The 22,897-nt window shown below is 40.9% G+C and overlaps 1 protein-coding gene across 1 annotated transcript in view; it reads right to left on the reverse strand.

Annotated features, from left to right (window-relative positions):
* Positions 1–22,677, reverse strand: part of DZANK1 (double zinc ribbon and ankyrin repeat domains 1) — a 31,397-nt gene extending 8,720 nt beyond the window's left edge. Inside the window, exons 1-13 of the mRNA XM_086744052.1 lie at positions 22,562–22,677; positions 21,480–21,604; positions 20,654–20,807; positions 19,447–19,564; positions 18,974–19,070; positions 18,093–18,217; positions 17,467–17,552; positions 16,666–16,783; positions 8,571–8,684; positions 6,968–7,060; positions 4,931–5,053; positions 3,720–3,884; positions 2,879–3,107 (exon numbers count right to left, since the gene is read on the reverse strand). Of these exons, the coding sequence (XP_086600178.1) occupies positions 2,879–3,107; positions 3,720–3,884; positions 4,931–5,053; positions 6,968–7,060; positions 8,571–8,684; positions 16,666–16,783; positions 17,467–17,552; positions 18,093–18,217; positions 18,974–19,070; positions 19,447–19,564; positions 20,654–20,807; positions 21,480–21,604; positions 22,562–22,665 (1,651 nt within the window). The 5' untranslated portion in view covers positions 22,666–22,677. The remainder of the gene's footprint in view (positions 1–2,878; positions 3,108–3,719; positions 3,885–4,930; positions 5,054–6,967; positions 7,061–8,570; positions 8,685–16,665; positions 16,784–17,466; positions 17,553–18,092; positions 18,218–18,973; positions 19,071–19,446; positions 19,565–20,653; positions 20,808–21,479; positions 21,605–22,561) is intronic.
* Positions 22,678–22,897: the final 220 nt, after the last annotated feature.

Genomic DNA, 22,897 nt, shown 5'->3' on the forward strand with positions numbered 1-22,897 from the left:
ACTTTTCTTTAGAAAAATCTATCTGATCAAGAAAATGAGAATCAAGTTATACCCTAAAAAAGGTGAAATACTGTCTTATCCATAGGTTATAATTCATTCTTAGGGCACCTCTAGTCACAACAAAACCATGTCTTGAAATTGTCCTTTGGAATCAAAACTGGCCCCGTGTGAAGGAGAATCTCACATCATTCCAGATCATTTTTTAAAAGTACAATATTATATCTAAGCAATTGTGCGTGACTGAACTGATTTTTAATTTATTTGAGATCACTGACAGGTAACAATAAGCCAAATCTGGAAACTGCAGGCATAGTAACTCAACTGTACAGTGTTCTGGTCTGTGTAAATTATCCCCAAATATGGGAGAGCATATTAAAAGCTTAAGCGTGTCTGCTCTTTTGTCTGTCAGCATCTCTGGGAGAAAGTCAACATTCCTTCACACTGGTACAGGGCATGAAACATTAGGGGCTGAATGCGCCTGGATTCAAAGCTAATCTTAGGCCATTTCCAGTTTTTGCAGCTCCTGTCCAAATATTTCTGAAGCAACGTTCTGTTTTCATCGGAGAAAGAAATAAAATTACTTGCTCTTATTCTTAAGTGATTGTTATCAGGATCTGGCTAATACTCTGAAAGTACAGAGTATGATTTATTTTGTTGTAAATAAATTCTGTAGGCTTGGTAACCTTGTTTAACTTACACAATGAAGTTGCTCTGACCTTATCCTTCCCTTCATGTTAAGTGAAGCTCAAAACAGTGAAAAGAAGCCAAGTTAGAAGAAAAGTGCTGTGCTCTGACTTTTACAAGAGAAGGCAAGTGCGCAAGGGTTTTTGTGCTTGGAGGACTCTTCCAAGATTGAACTTGCAGAAACTATGACAAACTAAAACAGCAAGTCTTATTTATTAGGCAGCTTCAAAGGAATTTAAAAAGAAGGATGCACAGAGCAACATAATTTTTTCCCCGCCATGGTCTCATATGCAAAAACTAATACAAGTTGAAAATAGTAATTAAAAAATCTAAGCTAGACTACTACTTAGTGAGGGATCCCTCCAGATAAGTCAGTATTATTTGCAATAAACAGGTTCATAACTAGCCTAGATCCCCAGATTTTATTTCAAAAAATCCATATGGCCAGGAACATACTCTTGCATGTTCGATGTTTTATTACATCTAAAAGGATTTTCGGCAGCACTGATGGAATACTTGGATTCATGCTGTCAATAGTTGAATACACCTATATCACACTGATTTACTGTTTATTACAGTAGAAAATGGGAGACTTCTTTGTAAATTTTACCTGGTAAATTACTTGGCTCCTGTTCAAAACAGACTGAAAGAAGAGCACAAAAGAAATACAGTACACGTCAGAGGATTAGTGTTTTGGTGCTGCTGCTATTTCCCTCGTTACCTCTACTAAATGGAAAAAAATTACCATAGTTCAAAAGCAGTTCAAAATTTCTTCTCAACTTTTCCCAGTGAAGGGAGTTCTCACTCACAAGTCAAGAGCTGTTCTTCTGCTAGAGATATATGAATGTTTGGTGCTATTTTTTTTTTTTTTCTCTCAGCACTATTGCAGGCCAATTCTGTATCATCTCTGACTAAATTAAGCTCCCTAACATGTTGAGTCATGTTGTATTTCCTACAGTAATGTCTAAGAGAACATGCCACATTTCAGAGAAAGGGCGTAGAAAAACAGATTTCCTTAGTGATGATTTCAAACATAGAAGTTTATCATCTGGATATCTATACACAGAGTAAAAAGAGGAATTTCTAACATTAATTAGCAACTTTTTTCTACCCAGTAGATAAACAACTCTGATAATAGCCTGAGGGTTTGTAGAAAAGAGCTAGAGATGGGAAAGCGGATCAAAAAAAGTAACTGCTCCTCCAAACCATGGTTTGGTGCTGTAGTGATTTAAAATTAAGTTTTTTTTTTGAACTGCACAGCTGGGCTGCCCTGTGACATTAAAGACAATTTTTCACATTTGGCCATTTATTAGGTCCCTAATTAATATTGATGGACTGTCTTCAAAGGTTTGGGATCCAGAAAGCTGAAACTGGTGTTTTCCCAGGATAGAAAAACTAATATCTCTAAAAATTGCAAACTTTAATGACAGCAAAAAGTTAAGTAATTCCACAAAGAACTAACTGACCAAACCAGGGACTGTGAAACAAAGTCATGTGCAGCACTGATACGGTAGTCTGTGCATGGACAGTCTCTGCAATGAGTTATTAGATACACCGATACCTTTCGGGGGCTGGAAGATGGAGCCTACAAGAGCTCTCAAGGTTTCTACGGACCCTGTTTTTTGTAATCTGGTTAAGAATCTCTTTCTCTAGTTTAGTTTGCTTTGCTTCTGAAATGTCTATAATTCATTCCAGAACAGCACCCCAAACAAGTTCTTCACATAGACAAGCCTCATTATATTTTTCAAAACTATGATCCCCTGCATCTCAGTTTCGTTTAACAATACTCCCAGCAGGTGCTATTGCAGTTCTAACTGAACTTCACATTGCCGGAGGTGGGGAGAGTGCTGGGAGGTGGGGTGGTTGCTCAGTGGTTTCCGGTTCAAATACAGGACATTTGCCCTGACCTTGTAGGATCTGTGGAAGTCAAACTACTAGCAAATTAGTAAGGCTGCAGAGGGTTCAGTAACTATAAATTTGATATTGCTGATACGCTTTCTTTTACCTGTTGATGGAGATCAGTGATTCAATTCTAAGGCACTGCATTTACAAGTGACTGCTGGGAAGACAGACTTGTAAAGATGTAAATCAGTGTCCCACTGATGCCACATTGCATAGACTATGATCTTCTCCAGAAAAAGCAAAGTCATACATTGCAGCTTTGTTTAGAAAACATAAAATCAAAACTCCTAACCTTTTCCAGGACTAATGGCTGTCAGGAGAGGATTATGATCACTCATCTTTTCCAGCTTTTCTTTTTGTGAAATGAGCTCAAGCTCCTTCTTTTCCAACAGTTTGCTAGATGGGTAAAAAAGCCCAATGGTTTGGGTTCCTTTGTCTTCTCTTTCTTTTAGTTCTGCCCTTGATTTGGGCAAGGAAATAGGAAGAGGCTGCCAGGCAACTTGAGTTTGAAATCGTTTAGCCTGTGGGGAGTGGAGGAGAAGGAAAAGTGTAAGTAATATACTTAGATATAATGAAATGGCTTACAAGTAGAAATCAACTAGAACAGTATACAAAACTGTACAAGAATGAAAAAGCTAGTGGGAAGAATCATTAACAATTCTTGATTTTAATTACCAGTCTGTAACAATGAAGCAACTTATCATAAATATTCAAGCAAAAGCACAACTCTTCATGATTGCCAGCAGAATGACATGTATGCTTTAGCAGGACAAAAGCTTGCCTTGCTGAGTATTATGGTCTTTCTTAAAAGAGAGTTTTCAAAGCACTGTTATGTATGCATGAAAGAATACCTTGCATCAGCAGGACAAATAATTCACAAGGAATAAGATAAAAGTACTTAAAGAGATAAGACTTTTGAAAAGCTGATTGTTTCTCACTTTCCTATTTAGAATATGGCTGGATTAAGGCCTTTAGCTAAGGTTACTTTTCGGCAGAAAGAAGTTCTCAGAATAAACATATCTTTGTATCTTTGGTTTCGCCTTCAGCATGCTCACAGACCACAACATTGTCTCAAAGAGGAAATGAACAGAGTTGTGCTGATTTCTACCGGGCTTTGTAATACTGTGTCTTACCTCAGAAAACGCCAGTGAATCCCCAGTATCCATAAGACTGGTGTTCTGAGAACCCTCCCTTGATGGGGGCTCTATGTAAACACCGCAGGACCCACAGAAGCGAGCATATGGACGGTTGCTTGTGCCACACTTGAAACAAGTAAAGTAGGATGGAGGAGGTCCAGGCTGGAAAGTTGAATGAGACACTTGTCACTACAGAAACACATGATGCATGGTTCAGGAAAGATAAAAGCAGTGACACAAATTAAAAGGAAGTAAAGTAACACTACCTAAAGCTATTAGATTAGAAATATTAACCAGCATACCAGGCTGCTCACACACTGGCAGATGCAAGACAGCGAATCTTCACCTATCTCAGCATGGTGCTATGGAGGCAAACACTTTTTTTTCAGACAGATCTAGCATTTGGTATGTTATTTAACATACACTTCCAAAAATATTTCTTTTCTTTGGTAAAGCCTTGCCAGTGGGAGTGTGTGCTCTGATATTGAATAGTGACTGCAATTCTTTCCTGTTCAATTCTAACACGACCCCCACCACTCCTGAGTCTCCTGGAACAGTACGAGACCAATAGTTATGCATGCATATAGGGAAGTGTTTCAAATTTTATGTAGACTAAGCTCACAGAAAAAAAATAAATCTCCCCAAGTATTATCTTAGCTTGAAACACTATATTTATAAACATATATGCCAGATGAAATTGTTTACAATGATTGTACCATGCAAAAGCTCTACTGAGCAGCAGTTAAGAGAAAGTACTTGTCTTCAGTGAAGTTAATGAGGACTTCAGCCAAAAAAAAAATTGCATGCATCATGTAATCTCTGGTGACTACCTGTATAGGTGATCATAGGTCAGAGCAGATATGGGAAAACTTGCATTAAATTAGCCTACACTTTAACCTTTTCTGGCTAAGTTACTTTGACAGAGTACGCAGCTATTGCACCTCAGCTGATGCAATGAGCCGATGCTCATTGACCCATGGTAATTTGTTTACATCTTTAAACCCTTAAGTCACTGACTGACGTGGGGTCAGGATGTCATTTAAGCCTTTCATTTTATTTTATATAGTCTTACATGTTCTAAGAAAGTATTTTGATATTAATAATCTATGTGCTAACTGACAAGAGTTTTGCAAAGATAAGTTTGAAGTTGCTGCAGGTCACAGATGAGTAAAAACAGATTTGTCAACACAAAGACTGAGAGCACATGCCTTGGCTCCACACCAGTCACAGAAACGGGCATCACATGGGTTAACATGGTTGCATTTTGAGCACGAAACTGTCTTCCTTCGCTGGCTGTGATAAGGCAGGGAGGTGTCTCCTCCAAACATGGGCTAATAAGACAAAAAAAGCATTAGGGAGAAAATAGTTCTTATGAAGAAAAGTTCACAAGCTAAACAAGGTGAAAGAGGAAAGCAAGCTACTTTGATAACATAAAGTAACATTTAGCGTAAAAGAATTATTTCAACTTTGAATAAGCAACAGACTGACTTGGATCTAACTTGTAATTTTTTTATTACAAAAACACAGTAGAATGTGGCATGAATTAATTTTAAAATATTTTTAGCAGAACTAAGTGCAAAAAAAAATTTTGTCTTTTTACATGGAGTATTTACTAATATGGCCCCATGTATAAGTATATTTAGAGTTAAGAGGGAGGTTTCTCTGCTGATAAACCTGTATTTTCAAATCCAGAACACAACAGCTCTTTTTGTTTGTACCTTTCTTTGTAGTAGTATGGCAGGGAGAGTGTGTTCAGATAAATAGTTTTCTCTCAGTTTGATATTTGCTATATAAATATTTTTATCACTCTTCTACCCCATACAAGTTATATATTACCTAGCCTTCCTACTACAGTTAACCTATATGGGTAAGCAAAAGAAAACAGATTTTTCAGCTGAAACTTCTAGAGGTTGATTATAGATCCTAGTTAGGACAAGTAGGTCTTAAAATGTTTTGTTAAGTTTTGCGTCCGGGCTTATGCAGTTTATTTTCTCTGCAAGTCAGGAATATGGATAAGGAATAGAACCTGAGGAAAATTATTTTGACTACAGACACCACAACAGGACGTAAGCAAACATGAAACAGCCCTATTTTAATCTGTGGCCTGCATTGCAATTTGAATGATGTAATTTGGGGGTTCTTTTGGAAGACAAAATTTGCAAAAGCACAAGTCTAAATATGTTCTAAATCTAAATTATTTAATAGTAATTAACAGTAATACTAGCATTGTTACTAATAATTAATTATTCAGGAATTACTATTGGTTATCACTAATTAATCACCGTTATTAGTAAAATTTCTCATTACTGTTAATAATTCTTAGTAAGCATTTAACTTTCTCTCTTAGCTACTGCAGGTCTCACAATTCAAGTCATAGGCTGAACTACATATGCAGCTACATTCAGTGAAGCACCTAAATATACGTTTATCTTAGGTAAGTACAGATTCCTACTGAAATTCACTTCGAAATTACACCTCAGTGGCAATACAAGAGACCTTTGCCTCTAGCTACTGACAGTTTTAAAACTCAAGTTGTTGCCTTTAGAATCAGATGTTTTTGACTCACAAATCATTCTCTCATTTCTGTATTTATTGCAACCTGGAGAAGTGAAATGTACCATAAGGTTTTCATAAAACACTTTTCTCTTCAGAAGTGAAAGTATAATTCTTCTAAGGAACCAAATGAACAAGCTAAATAGGGAGTTGAAAGAGACAGCATTTTTAGGGGGAACACTTGTTTTTCTCTCCTCTGTGCAGAGTCACAGCCAAATACAAGCCTAGTAGCTGTATGCACATAGAGGAAGCAGCAAATGGAGATAAAAATAATGTAAAAGAATATTTTATTTTCACAAAATAATTTAAATAAATTAGAATGATCTTTGTGATTTATATAACTCAAGTTTTCTATTGCAATTGAAAATAATCTGAACACAAAAAAAGACTCCCTTGGACTCAATACTACCCATTTTTTCTGAGAGCCTTCTGAACATTCACAATTGCATTTGCAATCCTAACTTCCACAGGAGAAATTTGAAGCTATACAATACACTTATGTTTAGCTGGACATTTGTGATGGAGCATCTGTGGGAGTACTGGGCTTGAATATCGCATAGAAGAGGGAATCTCTGCTTTTGTAACATAAGGACACAGGGACATGACTTCAATTTTCCAAATAAAAAGAATGTTATTGTCCTGGTTTCGCTTGATTTGATTACCCCTAGTGTGATTGATGCAAGCAGCCTTACCGTCTGTACTTGAGGCAGTCTGCTTTCACATGTCACACAGTGCTTATGGTGAAGAGGATTTCCTGTGCCACACACCTGACAAATTATTTTGCCCTTTTAAATAGAGAAATAATACATTTCACATAGTATTTGAAAACTGTGAACAACAATAATAAGAAGAGGACTTGATCTTACAAAGTGCTGTGGTTATTCAGCCCTGCAGATAGAAGAGAACTTTCAAGTCTGTGCTGTGGGCTTCAGACTTTAGTTAGGCCATATTGCCTGGGCATCACAAATCTATGTATCTTGGTGATAATTTTTTTAAAACCATGGTACAGTTCCTAAGCGTCAATACCTCAAGATCTTTGTACATATTAGTGTCAGTTTGCTTAGTCACTGTACTCACTCACACAAAACAGATAGTCCAGTATCTGCAAGGAAAATTATTATTAATAATAATAATAGTTCAATTAGTTCAGGTTTGTCTTTGCACCCACATGAAGGTTGTCATAAAACATTAAATTTGGGCCAATGTCTATAATTGACTGTGACATTAAGCTGATAACTGCCTCAGATTATTAATCTCCTTTGTTATCTGTTAATCTTCAGTCAACTTTCAGCATCCTTTTTCAGATCCTTTCAGCATCCTTCTCTTTCCAAAAATGTTCCCTTGCAATTATCACAAACCACAGAACAGTTGAGGTTGGAAGGGACATCTGGAGGTCCAACCCTGCCTGCTGAAGCAGGGCCACCCAGAGCTGGTTGCCTAGGACCATGTCCAGATGGCTTTTGAATATCTCCAAGGATGGAGACTCCACAACCTCTCTGGACAAGCTGTGCCAGTGCTCAACTACCCTCACAGTAAAAAAGTGTTTCTTAATGTTCAGAGGGAACCTCCTGTGTTTCAGTTTGTGCCTCTGGTCCTGTCACTGGGCACCACTGAAAAGAGCCTGGCTCCTCCCTTTTTTACACCCTCCCTCTCATGTATTGATGAGATTCCCCAGTTGGTTGCAACCAATTGTCGACATGTGGTATCAGACCTCTCCTCCTCACACCATTTCCCCTGACTGGGGGGATCAAGGAGGGCCCCTACCTGGTCCCCATGCCCCTGGGTAGGGAGTATTTTGTTGGGCAAATTTCATCTAGTTAAGACCACTAGCACTTTTGGATCACCAATCAAGACTGTGCTCTAATATTTTGGGCGTATATACACTGCCCCAGTCCTGCCAGCCCATCTGTGCTAAGCACTTACAATCAAATGAGGTAAGCAGAGTAATGAGGATATATTTAATAAACTTAAAATGCTTAGTATTACTAAGGCCATAAATCATACAATCATCTCTACTCAAAATCATTTTAAATCTCTCCACTGAACACAAGTGCATGCATTCCTGTCATTCACACTGCTACATCACGTGCTCTTCAGCATGCCTTCCTGAGCTAATGTGGTTCACCTTTAACGATTATTTCTGTTCAAGGTGTTTTTAATTCTACTAACTCTTAAAGCTGTCATAATGTAATTATACAAATCCAAGTTGAATCAAAATATTTGTAATGAAGTAATCTCTTAGAAAATGCATGCCAGGAGGTAAATTGCTATTTTGTTACATTTATTCTCAATTACCTTTATGCAGCTGTTGGTTTGGGGCTGCAGCTGTGGAGCTATTGGCGACTCACATACAATGCAAGTGGGCGTATTCATTGGCACAAGATGTCTGCATTCAAGACATGGTGCCATCTGAAGAAACAGCCACATCACAGCATGTTAAGGACCACAATGAGATCATTAAGGTTATAATGAGATTTTCAATATTTTCACAGTTAGAGTCTACATCAGCAGCAAAGTCACTGGAAATGTAGCAACTGACAGCAACGGATACTGATATCGATCCTTAAAGATCAAAGTCTGTTGAGAAAATATGAAGACAACTGGAAAGAGAATGCTTTACTGACTACTAAAAATATGACAAGAAGGTACTGAGTTAATTATCAGCAAATTTAAAATGCTACTATAAGACGTGTGCAGGTAGTTCAAATTCTCCTAATTATGAACCTAATCTAAGGAGCTGGTAAATATTATCCATCATCACTTGAAACTACAGCATTGCCCCAGACAAGACAACTTGCTGATGATATAGGAAAAAAAATACACCATTGACTTGTTAGATCAGGTTATTATCTCTTGGGAAAAACTTAGTGAAGATAGTTACAGGCATTATTTGTAAAAACTCAGTGCTCTTCCATATGCCCGCACATGCCACTGTTTTAAGTTTTCAAGCATATTAGATGGATCTTCTACAGCTATGATATAGGCACTAGTTACTAATTAATTGCATTAGTTAGCACTGGAATAAGATGCATATGCAAGTGCTGAAGACATGGTGCTTGTGGTTGCAGGATGAGAAGGAATCTGAATTTGGTGATGTTTCCTGGCACAAGCCAATAAAACACAATTTACTTTTTCATTGTTACCCTTATGTCCTGGTTTCAGCAGGGATGGAGTTAATTTTCTTCTCAGTAGCTGGTGTGTTTTGGATTTTGTGTGTGAAGAATGTTGATAAAAACATTCTGATGATACGAGTTGTTGTGAATGAGACCAAGGACACTGTCTGGCTTTCCAAGTCTCGTTAAGGTCTCGTTAGCGTGCAGATGCGGGAAGCTGGGCGAAAGACAGACAGAATAATTGATCCAAACTGGCCAAAGAGAGTATTCCATGCCATAAACGTCATGCTCAGTATATAAGTGGGGGTTGCCCATGGGAGGGGGCATCATTTTTCAGTTATTCCTTTTCTTGTCGGGTATCCGTTTGGGCACCCTTGGCATTCTTTTCTTCTCTCTTGCTTGCTGGCATCGTTCCCTCTACCTTGCTAGCTTGCTCTCCCCCTTTGCTTGCTGCTCGGTGTTGTTCCTGTGATCACTGCTCAGGACGGGCTGCGTCGGTCATTCGGACATCGGGTGGTGAGAAATTGTACATTGTTCATTTTGTATATTTTGTATATATTTATATCCTTATATCCTGTTAGCTTTGTAGTTTTTAGTATTTTTAGTAAACTGTTTTTATCTCAACCCACGAGTTTTCCTTTCTTCCCAATTTCTCTCCCCTGTCCCACTAGGTAGGGGCAGGGTGAATAAGAAACTGTGTGGTGATCCGGGCTAAACCACCACAGTCTTTTTGGCGCCCAACGTGGGGCTCGAAGGGGCCTCACTAGATCAGTCGTGAGATCATCGGACCGTAGTCGGAGGATCCAAGGTTCAAGCCCTGGTCAGTCCCGAAGGGTTGAGATAAGGACAGGTTTGAACACAGTGTGTTGAAAACAGATTTGTTACAAGTGTTCATTAAGCCGGTTTGGTCATCGCTGGGCACAATGTTATTTTATTTGTTCTCGCAGTTGTTTTTAGAGCTGTACTGGATAGCACCCTACTTGCCATATTTTCTGTTTGTCGGTGTTTGTGCACGCTTTATCAATGATGTGTGTTGGATCAAAGGTATCGTTCTGCTGTGCTATGCGGCACTGATTTGTTTAGTGAGATTGCTGGTAACGGGACCATTTTCATATTTGTACTCAATGGCGGCGGGCAGTGTGCAGAGCGAGGAGGCAGAGGCAGCTCCACCCGGGTATTTCGGGAGCCATCTTGTGGGTGTTGTTTGGAACTATACCTGTTGTTTTGTTCCGGGAAGCCAGGCCGCGGGTGGAACATCTGTTTACAGCTTTCCCCACCTCACCAAGCTAATTTCAACAGCTTTTGAGAATTTTGAATACCCTTTTTATACCCCTACCACCATGTTCATGGTGACAAGTCTCTTGCAGCTATCTCAGATCTTGATATTGATGAAGTTTAAACAGTTTTTTAAAAGTATTATGGCTCCTCCAATCCCTGCAACAGACACTGTGGCTACTCAAACTGCTGCTACAAATACTGCAGCTACTTCAGCCGCTACGGCAGGTGCTGCAGCTACCCCAGCCCCTGCTACAGGCACTGCAATTGCTTCAGCCCCCACGCCAGACACTGTGGCTACTCAAACCTCGGCAAGCAGTACCAAAGAGAAACCGAAAAACCAATCATCCACACCAGTATCAGTTGCCCCTGTACATAAGAAATACACCAAAAAATCAGTTCGCATAGTGAAAGATGATGATGAACCAGGCCCATCACATGATCAGGGAGACACAGAAGGGGAGGTAGTCACCCGATCCCTATCCCTGAGTGAGCTGCGAGATATGCGAAAAGATTTCAGCCGTAATCAAGGTGAGCAACTTGTCACCTGGTTGCTCCGATGCTGGGACAGAGGGGCCAGTAGCCTGGAATTAGAAGGCAGGGAAGCCAGGCAGCTGGGATCTCTGTCTAGGGAAGCAGCCATTGACAGGGCAATTGGAAGAGAGTCAGCAGCCTGCAGCCTCTGGAGGAGACTCCTGTCAGGTGTGAGGGACAGGTATTTCTTTAAGGAAGATATTGTATGCCACCCAAGCAAGTGGACCACCATGGAGAGAGGTATCCAGTTTCTGAGAGAATTAGCTGTTCGGGAGCTGATTTATCATAACCTGGATGACCCACGGACATCCGTAGATCCAGATGAAATTGAATGTACCCGACCCATGTGGCGGAAATTTGTACAGAGTGCACCATCATCGTATGCCAACTCATTGGCAGCAATGAGTTGGAAAGATGATGAGATGCCACCAGTACGTGCAGTGGCTAACCAGCTCCGACAATATGAAGACAATCTCTCTTCCCCGATGCGGGCCTGTGTCTCAGCTATAGAAAGACTGACTGAGAAATCTGAAAGCCAGTTTGAAAAACTGTTAGAAAAACTATCTGAGGTGTGTGAGAAACTCGAAGATTCTTGCTCCCCACCTGCACGGACTAATATCTCAGCTATTAGAAGAAGACCTCATCCTCCTCCTGCTCAAGGGAGACGGTACACCCGACGAGATGACCTATGGTTTACCTTGCGTGACCAAGGAGAGGATATGAGGAAGTGGGATGGAAAGCCTACCTCGGCCCTAGAGGCACGTGTACGTGAGTTGCGAGGTAAAACAATCACAAAGGGAGGTTCTTCCAGGCAATTTGCTGCTCCAGTCTCCAGTGGGCAGTTCCCCAGACAGCGTAGAAGGGCTGATCTTACCTCTGATCCTATGGAAGGAACTTCTGATTCATATTCACAGAAAGTGAATAGAAAATATTACAAACAGGACTAGAGGGGCCCTGCCTCCAGCCAGGCGGAGGAGAGGGACAACAGAGTTTATTGGACTGTATGGATTAAATGGCCTGGCACATCAGACCCACAAAGGTATAAAGCTCTAGTAGACACTGGTGCACAGTGTACCCTAATGCCATCAAGCTATAAAGGGGCACAACCCATTTGTATTTCTGGAGTGACAGGAGGATCCCAAGAGCTGACTGTATTGGAGGCTGAAGTAAGTTTGACTGGGAATGAGTGGCAAAAGCACCCCATAGTGACTGGCCCAGATGCTCCATGCATTCTTGGTATAGATTACCTCAGGAGTGGGTATTTCAAAGACCCAAAAGGGCACCGGTGGGCTTTTGGTATAGCCACCGTGGAGACAAATAAACAGCTGTCCATCTTGCCCAGACTTTCAAAGGACCCTTCCGTTGTGGGAAAGCTGAAGGTTGAAGAACAAAAGGTACCAATTGCTACCACCACGGTGCACCGGCGGCAATGTCGCACCAACCGAGACTCCATAATCCCCATCCTCAAGCTGATTCGTCGACTGGAGAGCCAGGGAGTGATCAGCAAGTCCCGCTCACCCTTTAACAGTCCCATATGGCCAGTGCGAAAATCTAATGGAGAATGGAGACTAACAATGGACTATCGTGGCCTAAATGAGGTTACACCACCAATGAGTGCTGCCGTGCCAGACATGCTAGAACTTCAGTATGAACTGGAGTCAAAAGCAGCCAAGTGGTATGCCACCATCGATATTGCCAATGCGTTCTTCTCCATTCCTCTGGCACCAGAATGCAGGCCACAGTTTGCTTTCACTTGGAGGGGTGTCCAGTACACCTGGAATCGACTGCCCCAGGGGTGGAAACACAGCCCCACCATTTGCCATGGACTGATCCAGACTGTATTAGAAAAGGGTGGAGCTCCAGAACATCTGCAATACATTGATGACATCATTGTATGGGGCAATACAGCAGAAGAAGTTTTTGAGAAAGGGGAGAAAATAATCCAAATCCTTCTGAAAGCCGGTTTTGCAATAAAACAAAGCAAAGTCAAGGGGCCTGCACAAGAGATCCAGTTTTTAGGAGTAAAGTGGCAAGATGGACGTCGTCACATTCCAATGGATGTGGTCAACAAAATAACAGCTATGGCTCCACCAGCTAACAAAAAGGAAACACAAGCCTTTTTAGGTGTTGTGGGTTTCTGGAGAATGCATATTCCAAATTACAGTATGATTGTAAGCCCTCTCTATGAAGTGACTCGAAAGAAGAATGATTTTAAATGGGGCCCTGAACAACGACAAGCCTTTGAACAAATTAAACAGGAGATTGTTCATGCAGTAGCCCTTGGGCCAGTCCGAACAGGACAAGATGTGAAAAACATCCTCTACACCGCAGCCGGGGAGAATGGCCCTACCTGGAGTCTTTGGCAGAGAACATCAGGAGAGACTCGAGGTCGACCCCTAGGCTTTTGGAGCCGGGGATATAGAGGATCTGAGGCTCGCTATACTCCAACTGAAAAAGAGATACTGGCAGCATACGAAGGAGTTCGAGCTGCTTCAGAAGTGATTGGTACTGAAGCACAGCTCCTCCTGGCACCCCGATTGCCAGTGCTGGGCTGGATGTTCAAAGGGAAGGTCCCCTCTACACATCATGCAACTGATGCCACGTGGAGTAAATGGGTCGCACTGATCACACAGCGAGCCCGAATAGGAAACCCCAATCGCCCAGGAATCTTAGAAGTGATCACAGATTGGCCAGAAGGCAAAGATTTTGGAATGCCGCCAGAGGAAGAGGTGACACGTGCTGAAGAAGCCCCACCATACAACAACCTCCCAGAAAATGAGAGGCGATATGCTTTGTTCACTGATGGATCCTGTCGTATTGTAGGAAAACATCGAAAGTGGAAAGCTGCTGTGTGGAGTCCTACACGACGAGTGGCAGAAGCCACTGAAGGCCAAGGTGAATCAAGTCAGTTTGCAGAGGTGAAAGCCATCCAGCTGGCTTTAGACATTGCTGAACGGGAAAAATGGCCAAAGCTCTATCTCTACACTGACTCATGGATGGTGGCAAATGCCCTGTGGGGGTGGTTAAAGCAATGGAAACAGAGCAACTGGCAGCGCAGAGGCAAACCCATCTGGGCTGCCGCACTGTGGCAAGATATTGCTGCCCGGTTAGAGAAGCTTGTTGTAAAAGTACGTCACGTAGATGCTCACATACCCAAGAGTCGAGCCACTGAAGAACATCAAAACAACCAGCAAGTGGATCAGGCTGCTAAGATTAAAGTTTCCCAAGTGGACTTAGACTGGCAACACAGAGGTGAACTATTTTTAGCTCGGTGGGCCCATGACACCTCAGGTCATCAAGGAAGAGACGCAACATACAAATGGGCTCGTGATCGAGGGGTGGATTTAACCATGGACACTATTGCACAGGTTATCCACGACTGTGAGACATGCGCTGCAATTAAGCAAGCCAAGCGGCTAAAGCCTCTTTGGTATGGAGGACGATGGCTGAAATACAAATATGGAGAGGCCTGGCAGATTGATTACATCACACTCCCACAAACTCGCCAAGGCAAGCGCTATGTGCTTACAATGGTAGAAGCAACCACTGGGTGGCTAGAGACATATTCTGTACCCCATGCCACCGCCCGAAACACCATCTTGGGCCTTGAGAAGCAAGTTCTCTGGCGACATGGCACTCCAGACAGAATAGAGTCAGACAATGGGACTCATTTCCGAAACAACCTCATAGATACCTGGGCCAAAGAGCATGGCATTGAGTGGGTATATCACATCCCCTATCACGCACCAGCCTCTGGAAAGATTGAACGGTACAATGGACTGCTGAAAACTACACTGAAAGCAATGGGTGGTGGAACCTTCAAAAACTGGGACAAACATTTAGCAAAAGCCACTTGGTTAGTCAACACTCGGGGATCCATCAATCGAGCTGGCCCTGCCCAATCTGAACTTTTACATACGGTAGATGGTGATAAAGTTCCTGTGGTGCATGTAAGGAATATGTTGGGGAAAACAGTCTGGGTTATTCCTCCTCTGGGCAAAGGCAAACCCATTCGTGGGATTGCTTTCGCTCAAGGACCTGGATGTACTTGGTGGGTGATGCGGGAGGATGGGGAAGTCCGATGTGTACCTCAAGGAGATTTGATTCTAGGTGAAAACAGCCAATAATTTGAACTGTATATAATCATGTCTGTAGTTCTTTTATGTTCTATCAGAGGTAGTGAAGCAAGAATCACACTCAACAGTGAAGAACAAGCTTCGATGAAACCGAGCGATGTGCAGCAGTGATGGAGTCAGAACTGGTGACCAACAACTTCCTCGAGATCAACATCTTCAACTTGCAGACCATGGACGTGATACACCAGCCGCGCCAGAGGTACCAGCTACGAGTTCCAGATGCAGTATGTAACAACTTCACACTACATACGATCTCTCCTGCCCTGAGAGACTGCTATCACAGATGGAGCCCAAAGTCATGGACTAAATTAACTCAACAGACTCTGGAGGGATAGCTCATAGATTGAGATAGTGATATCTGTGTGTATATCTATAAGCATGACGTAAATGGTATGGAATAAGGGGTGGATACTGTCCTGGTTTCAGCAGGGATGGAGTTAATTTTCTTCTCAGTAGCTGGTGTGTTTTGGATTTTGTGTGTGAAGAATGTTGATAAAAACATTCTGATGATACGAGTTGTTGTGAATGAGACCAAGGACACTGTCTGGCTTTCCAAGTCTCGTTAAGGTCTCGTTAGCGTGCAGATGCGGGAAGCTGGGCGAAAGACAGACAGAATAATTGATCCAAACTGGCCAAAGAGAGTATTCCATGCCATAAACGTCATGCTCAGTATATAAGTGGGGGTTGCCCATGGGAGGGGGCATCATTTTTCAGTTATTCCTTTTCTTGTCGGGTATCCGTTTGGGCACCCTTGGCATTCTTTTCTTCTCTCTTGCTTGCTGGCATCGTTCCCTCTACCTTGCTAGCTTGCTCTCCCCCTTTGCTTGCTGCTCGGTGTTGTTCCTGTGATCGCTGCTCAGGACGGGCTGCGTCGGTCATTCGGACATCGGGTGGTGAGAAATTGTACATTGTTCATTTTGTATATTTTGTATATATTTATATCCTTATATCCTGTTAGCTTTGTAGTTTTTAGTATTTTTAGTAAACTGTTTTTATCTCAACCCACGAGTTTTCCTTTCTTCCCAATTTCTCTCCCCTGTCCCACTAGGTAGGGGCAGGGTGAATAAGAAACTGTGTGGTGATCCGGGCTAAACCACCACACCTTATTAAAATACATGACACTTGAAGCAATATATGATTAATTTTGCCCATCATTTAAGAATTACATTGGGTCCACTGCTAAAGGTATGGAACAAAATAAAACAATCAGAACAGAGCTTCCCAAATGAAAGTGTGACTAAATAATGGTTTTGCCAGCATTGAAAGTCGAATTTGCTGAGGAAGTTGGTTTCTCCAAAGAGGATTTATTGACTGTTATGAAGTTTTGCTGACCTGCGCTCCTTCAGGGGGTGGGAAGCGACATACTGGCACTGGTGGGATAGGAGATCCACATTCCTGACAGAAGTGAGCCAAGGGATCAGACAGGCGAGGTGCAGAACAGCGTGCACATCTGAAAATAAGAGGAAACTGTCTCAGCTTGTTTTGGTATTGTACTGATGCATAATAATAATTAATCGGGAACTTATTGTGACAGGAATTAGGCCACTGATTTCTCTGTTGTGGTTTCCAAGCTATGGTGGTCCACCAGATCATGCCTCAGCATCCATGATACAAGGTTCTGAACTCTGAACAGCTTTGCAAAGTAGAAAGCTCTCTGGCTGCTATGGAGTCTCATACTTTCTTCCTCATCATGTGAGGTAAACAAGCCTCCTGACACACAATCAGTATCAGGCCCCACTGCTGCAACATGGGGAACCACTGAGGTAGATCACATAATCCTTTCAATACTGATAAGCACTCATGTTCTGTGAGACAACTCGAGTGAGCAGTTTTCACCTACGACAGTAAAGACTGTACTCTAATTTGAAAAGACAGCTTTTCCTCTGATCCTACAGGTGTTAGGAATTTATTTTAAAGGTTGATAAGATAATTGATAGCTGTGTATGGTGCTATGTAAAGAAAACTATACGTCAGAGAATTTTCAAAGCCCTACTTAGATCACATTCTCCAATTATAAGCCAGTATCTGTCTTTGCTTTCCTCGTTTTTATAGAGTCCCACAGTATTATTAACTTGGTTGCAAAAAGCAATTGTTCAATTAGGACAAATATGCTAAAAAAAAGTCGTCACTTACTTAAGGAAATCTGTTTCCCTCTGGATCCTTGCTAGCTGTGTGCTTGCTAAGCTTTTCCGGCTAGTCACTGCAGAAGAACTAGCAAACTGAAATAAAGGTAGTTCTTTAGCCTTAGTACGCAAATATTTGCAAGATGCATGTGAGAGTAGCAAAATCAGCTACAGATGTTACTGGAGACAAACTGCACTGAAATGCATTGCTTTAAGAAATGCCTACTACACTTGATTCCTCCATTAGCTGTATTAAGGACCCACAGCTTCTTCCAATAAGAATAAATCAATTTCCAAGACAGCATTACTGAATATTAAGTTTTAAATATCAACTTGCCAACCTATAGCGATAATTATTTGCTAATTGCAGATTCAGTAATGTATTAGAAGAGAATTAGCAGGAATGCAGGCATTGTTAATTAACTTTTCTTTGTTTTGTCCTTACTGATAACTGTGTACTGCTTTGGGCATTCCTATTCCTAGTGAGTCCTTACCAGTAAATTTAAATTAGTATTATATAATACAGCCAAATACATTCATTTCTGAGTGATTATATGAGAATTATCACAAATCTTCATATCTTTATTTTTTCAGAGCTCAGTTCTGATGACAGTTCCTCAACACCCCTTTGCTTACCTGTAGCGACTCTATTGGTAGTGCTGAGATGGATTCCTCTCTGTCCTCTGTTGTTTCCAAATGACTGGCAAGGAGCTGTGGTCCTTGCAGGGACCTGTGAGCAGTCTTTCTTCCTGTTTCCAGGTCTAAAATTACAATCCTGTTATTCTACTGTCATGCCCTTCATGCACTTAACATGTATCTTAACATGAATATTACATACTCTCGCTTTAACTTGCAATAGCTAAATACATTGAAAAATTTATTTAACATGGAGATATTGGGTTCATATAAACTGCATGGAATTACAGGAAATTAAACTAGAAGAAGCCTCATTCCTCTCTGAAAGAGCTTACTTTTGTAAGTTTCTCTACTTGCAGTTTTCTTCCTTCCTGCATGCTCAAAAAACCCCCAGCTCTTAAGAGTAAATTAATGAGTAAACATTAATACGATTCTCTGCTCTTAAACAGTCCAATTCCCATTACCACGGGATAACAGGCTTTATCTATAGAGGAAATCTGGGTCAAGCTTTCATTTCTGCTCTGTGTATTTATTTTGGAATCTTACTGCAACCAAACATCAGTAAAGAATTCTGTAAAGAATTTGCAATCCCATCTATCTAACAGCATTTTCCAGCACAAAGGGAAACACAGACTGGGCCTTGTTATGTTGCTGAGAAATGAATGACATGTTAGTGTTTTTAAAAGGTAATGTGAAATGTATGGAAGGTAATTTCTGTTCTCCATTTGCAGTGTTGAGCAATCAAAATTGGAATTCTGAGAGGATGTTCTGTCTTCTAAGATGGTTTTTAAATTACCCATATTTTACCAGTGATATAAGAGGAAAACTTAAAACTACTTTCAGCTAAGACAGAAGTGAAGTTTTATGAAGTAATACTGTACCTTGAAAATCTTGGGGTGCTTCACTCCAGGCAGGCTTGATTTCCACATTCACTCCATTCTTCTTTGGTTTTGTAGTAAATATTCCACCTTCCCTCTCCTAAAAAGCAACTCAATTTGAAATCCAATTTTTTTTTTTTCTCTAATCCTATATTTCTATAGTTATTTGTTATTATTTTAAAATTACATTGTTAAGGTATTTATTTTTGATGCAAGCATTAGAAAAGCTTAAATTATAAATTTATTTTAAACATTTTTGACCTGAATTAGTCATAAAAGACTAGTGGAAAAAGGAAAAAAAAATGATGTGCCCCCTCAAAATGTTAATATTACAGAAAGGACTAAGGCAGCAAAGAAGGGCAAATTGAGAAAATAAAATATATTAAAAGTATAGGCAGCCAAGCTTTAATTTCTAATTAATATCATGCATACAATATTTTATATTTACACAAGGGGTTACAATTGCTAAAACTTACCTGTGTGGCGAGGTCTTTAAGGAAATTCTTGTCATCGTCTTCAACAGAGAAAAGTATGTTTGGTTGCTTGTACTCTACCAGGAACATCTTTGTTACAACTGTACTCTCCCTGCAGTCCCTGAAAATCAATGTTTGTAAAACTGTACACATGTCACAAACCCACATGCAGCAACGGGTAAATCACTGGTGAACATGGCTCATTGGCTGGAACATCTCTTCCAAGCGTGCAAGTCATTATTTCAGTTGATAAGTATGATCCTGGGCAACACTCTTAGGAACTACTGCTTTGGGGATTTTGTTTTGTTTAAGTTTAAAATGCACATGATAAGAAGTTGCCAATAAAATATACAGACACTTTAATCCCTCAAAATCTTTTACGTGTAAAACTCTTGATACTCCTGTGTTTGCTTTCAGGGGTCACTAGTGTTTGCCAGCATTGCAGAAAATAGACGAGAGCAAGACTTTTCTTCCATTCATAGTATCATATTCATTTTTCTAGTCAAACAGCAGGTAGCACACTATTTAGTTGATAAAACAACTGTCACTCTCTACTATTTATTAAATTACAACAGTAACATTGAAATTGCTGTAAATGTCCAAACCATTCATTTAGGATTTATTGTCATTCTAGAGCATCTATTTAGGATACCTGAAAATGTCTTAATAAAAACAGACTGGAGACAAGTGTTAATCTGGGTAGTGATAGATACACATAGGCCCAGGTTTTGCATGTCCCTGCACAGGGAATATAATGTTCCAGTGCAGGCACAAGCAAAGGCTACCTGCAGAAGAGAACAGCACGCATAAATCCCCAAATGGAGTAGAAGTTCCTGCTCCCTTGGAAATAACAGATAATGCATAGCATTATCTCACATGCAAAAGGATGAGCTCTAAGTACAGTATATTTTATTAATTTCTCACCCAAGGCCTCTATGGATCATTGGCGCACAGCCAATGGTATTACCCACAGCCCAGGAGATAAACATCCGAGAGATAATCCAGCCACACAAACACTTAATGGATAAAAAGTGTTGTGAGAAAGTGAAGTCAATGCAACCCACGAAGATCACTTAGATTGCAAACTGGCTGGGGAAAGTGGTGTCTCTCATTTACAAGATACGGAGTGCTATAACCAGCATGGCTCCAAGCCATGACTGGGATATCTGTCCCTTGCCAAAGTGCAACTAAAATAAAACAGGACACTTACTTTGTAACTGCCAGTGCCTTGACCATTACTTTCCCAACTGGTAATACAATAGGACTCGTATACTTTAAAGTGTTATGCTCTCCATAGCTAGCGTTCCTAAGGAGTTCTGGTTTACTTCCATCTAAAGTGTAATAAATTGAGACCTCAGGTGTATCTGAAACACACAGAGAAAGTAATTAGCCAAACTATTCAACCTGTGAAAAAACAAGCTCTATGCTTCAAAGTCCTCACTACTGTGCTTGATTTTTCTCACATAAACAAAATAAAGCAGTTCCATAAATGACTGAATGTTTGGGACCAAAACTGTTTCTCCCATGAAAAATTAATTGCTCAACAAACACAGTTTCATTATAAGCAATATTTCTCTTCATAAATTAGCTGTGCAATGGTTTTCTCTGAAAACATTGCAACAGCTTGTCCCTTCTAATGACAGAAAAGATATTTTCTCCCACGGTGAAAGCTGACATTTCAAAAACTGTAAGGAAGACCTTTGGGGTGAGCCTGGCACATGACACTTTCAAGCACTGTTTTTGCAGTCAAAGCAAAATGCAACAGCTTAAGAGCTTGATCTTGGAAGCAATTAAGACTGCTAACATATACAAAATAACTCGTATGTCAGTAATATTGTTTGAATGCATAAAATTAAGTGCAAGTATATTTAGTTTATCAGAACATGTTGGTTAATTTTATAAGTTCCTTAACGGAACACTCATGAGTGGGCACTCATAAAAAAAAAAATTAAATGCAAACAAATATATAGAAGCTAAAAGTTTCAAATGAACACACAAGAAAAGTTTTTACATAGAGCCAAAGCTTTTATTCATACCTGATTTTATTTCTATGAGAGTATTTGTGTCTATTTCATGTTTAGCCTTCCCTGGAAGAGGTATTCGAAGTGGTATGACCCGAGGAACTGAGACAGAGCCAGCTGTCATCTTTTTCAGCAGTGATCTTTAAAAAAGAAAAAGAAAAAAGTAGACATTATTTTTTCTAAACAGAAGAATGCATTGAAAAATACGGCCTTTTAATGTGATTCCTTGTCTTCATTTCTCTTAAAAGACAGAATACCAGTTTCTTTAAACTGTTAGTTCTCATTAATATTTGCATGATTTTCACATTGAAAAGGAGCAAGATCCTAACAAGCATCACACTTCCAACTTATTGTCCTGTTTCAGAACTGTGAACAAAACTTGAGATGAGCACTTCCATTTCATTTTGGCCTTCCTTGCTCAAGTCTGATTTCCATGTATTCAAGTGAAACAGCTATAGCATCATACATCAGTGATACACAGTAGGAGTGAGTAATAGCAAAGTGTCTCCACCCTAACCATGGTAGATGTGGAACCAGACTCTTGTTTCATTGTGGCCATCTGAATATATGCAAGATGTCCAGAAAAAGACTAAAGCAAGACAGCTATTGCTTAAGCTTATCTCAGCTATCTTATGCAGTAAGAATATACCTAGAAAACAGGTGCCAAACATGATTTATCATAATTTACGTAGTCATTATCATGTCACACAATTCAAGAGTAAAAAATTGCATTTGGAGACAATAACATTTTACAATACAAGATGTACTCCAGATCTTGGGAATTGATACTCAGGGACAGGAAACATGTCTACACTAGAAGGATTTGGTTTTGTAACCAACTCTTCAACCCTCCAGAAATGTCTCTTATGCTACTCATCAACACAGACAGTAATGATTCAGCATGGGAGGTGTTCGTCAGTCCATGCTCTCACTGGGGCTACAGTGAGGTAAGCCACAGCACTGCCAGCAGCTGCCTATCTCCTGGGCTGGGTTGCCCAAAAGAGCGGTTAAGGAGTGCAGGCGGTTCTCAGCCAAACTCTCTTGGGTTGCACGCAGTGGCATGGGAGAAACAACGATGGGTGGATCAGATCTTTTACCTGACGCAACGGGACAGAGAGTATTTTTCCCCAAGGAGCCTCCTGCTCTTGGCACACCTAGACCAAAAAGCACAGTGCCTTGTTTCAGCCTTCTGGGAGCCCATTCGCTGTGGGACACAACTGGTCCTGCCAACCTCCCCAGCGTGCCTGGCCCCGGCCCAGCATGGGCTCCATCCCTGCCTGTGCTTGCCCTGCCAGGCCAGGCCTTGCTTCTCGTCCCCTCACGGCACAGCCCACCCCACCTCGCCCCACTCCATCCCTGCTGTACAGCCCCTGCCACCCATCTCGGTCCTGCTGCAAGAGCCTGCTCCCCCAACTCGATCCCAGACGCAGTCT

The sequence above is a fragment of the Chlamydotis macqueenii genome, chromosome 3 (assembly GCF_036417535.1).
Source record: "Chlamydotis macqueenii isolate bChlMac1 chromosome 3, bChlMac1.mat, whole genome shotgun sequence".
Taxonomy (NCBI): domain Eukaryota; kingdom Metazoa; phylum Chordata; class Aves; order Otidiformes; family Otididae; genus Chlamydotis; species Chlamydotis macqueenii.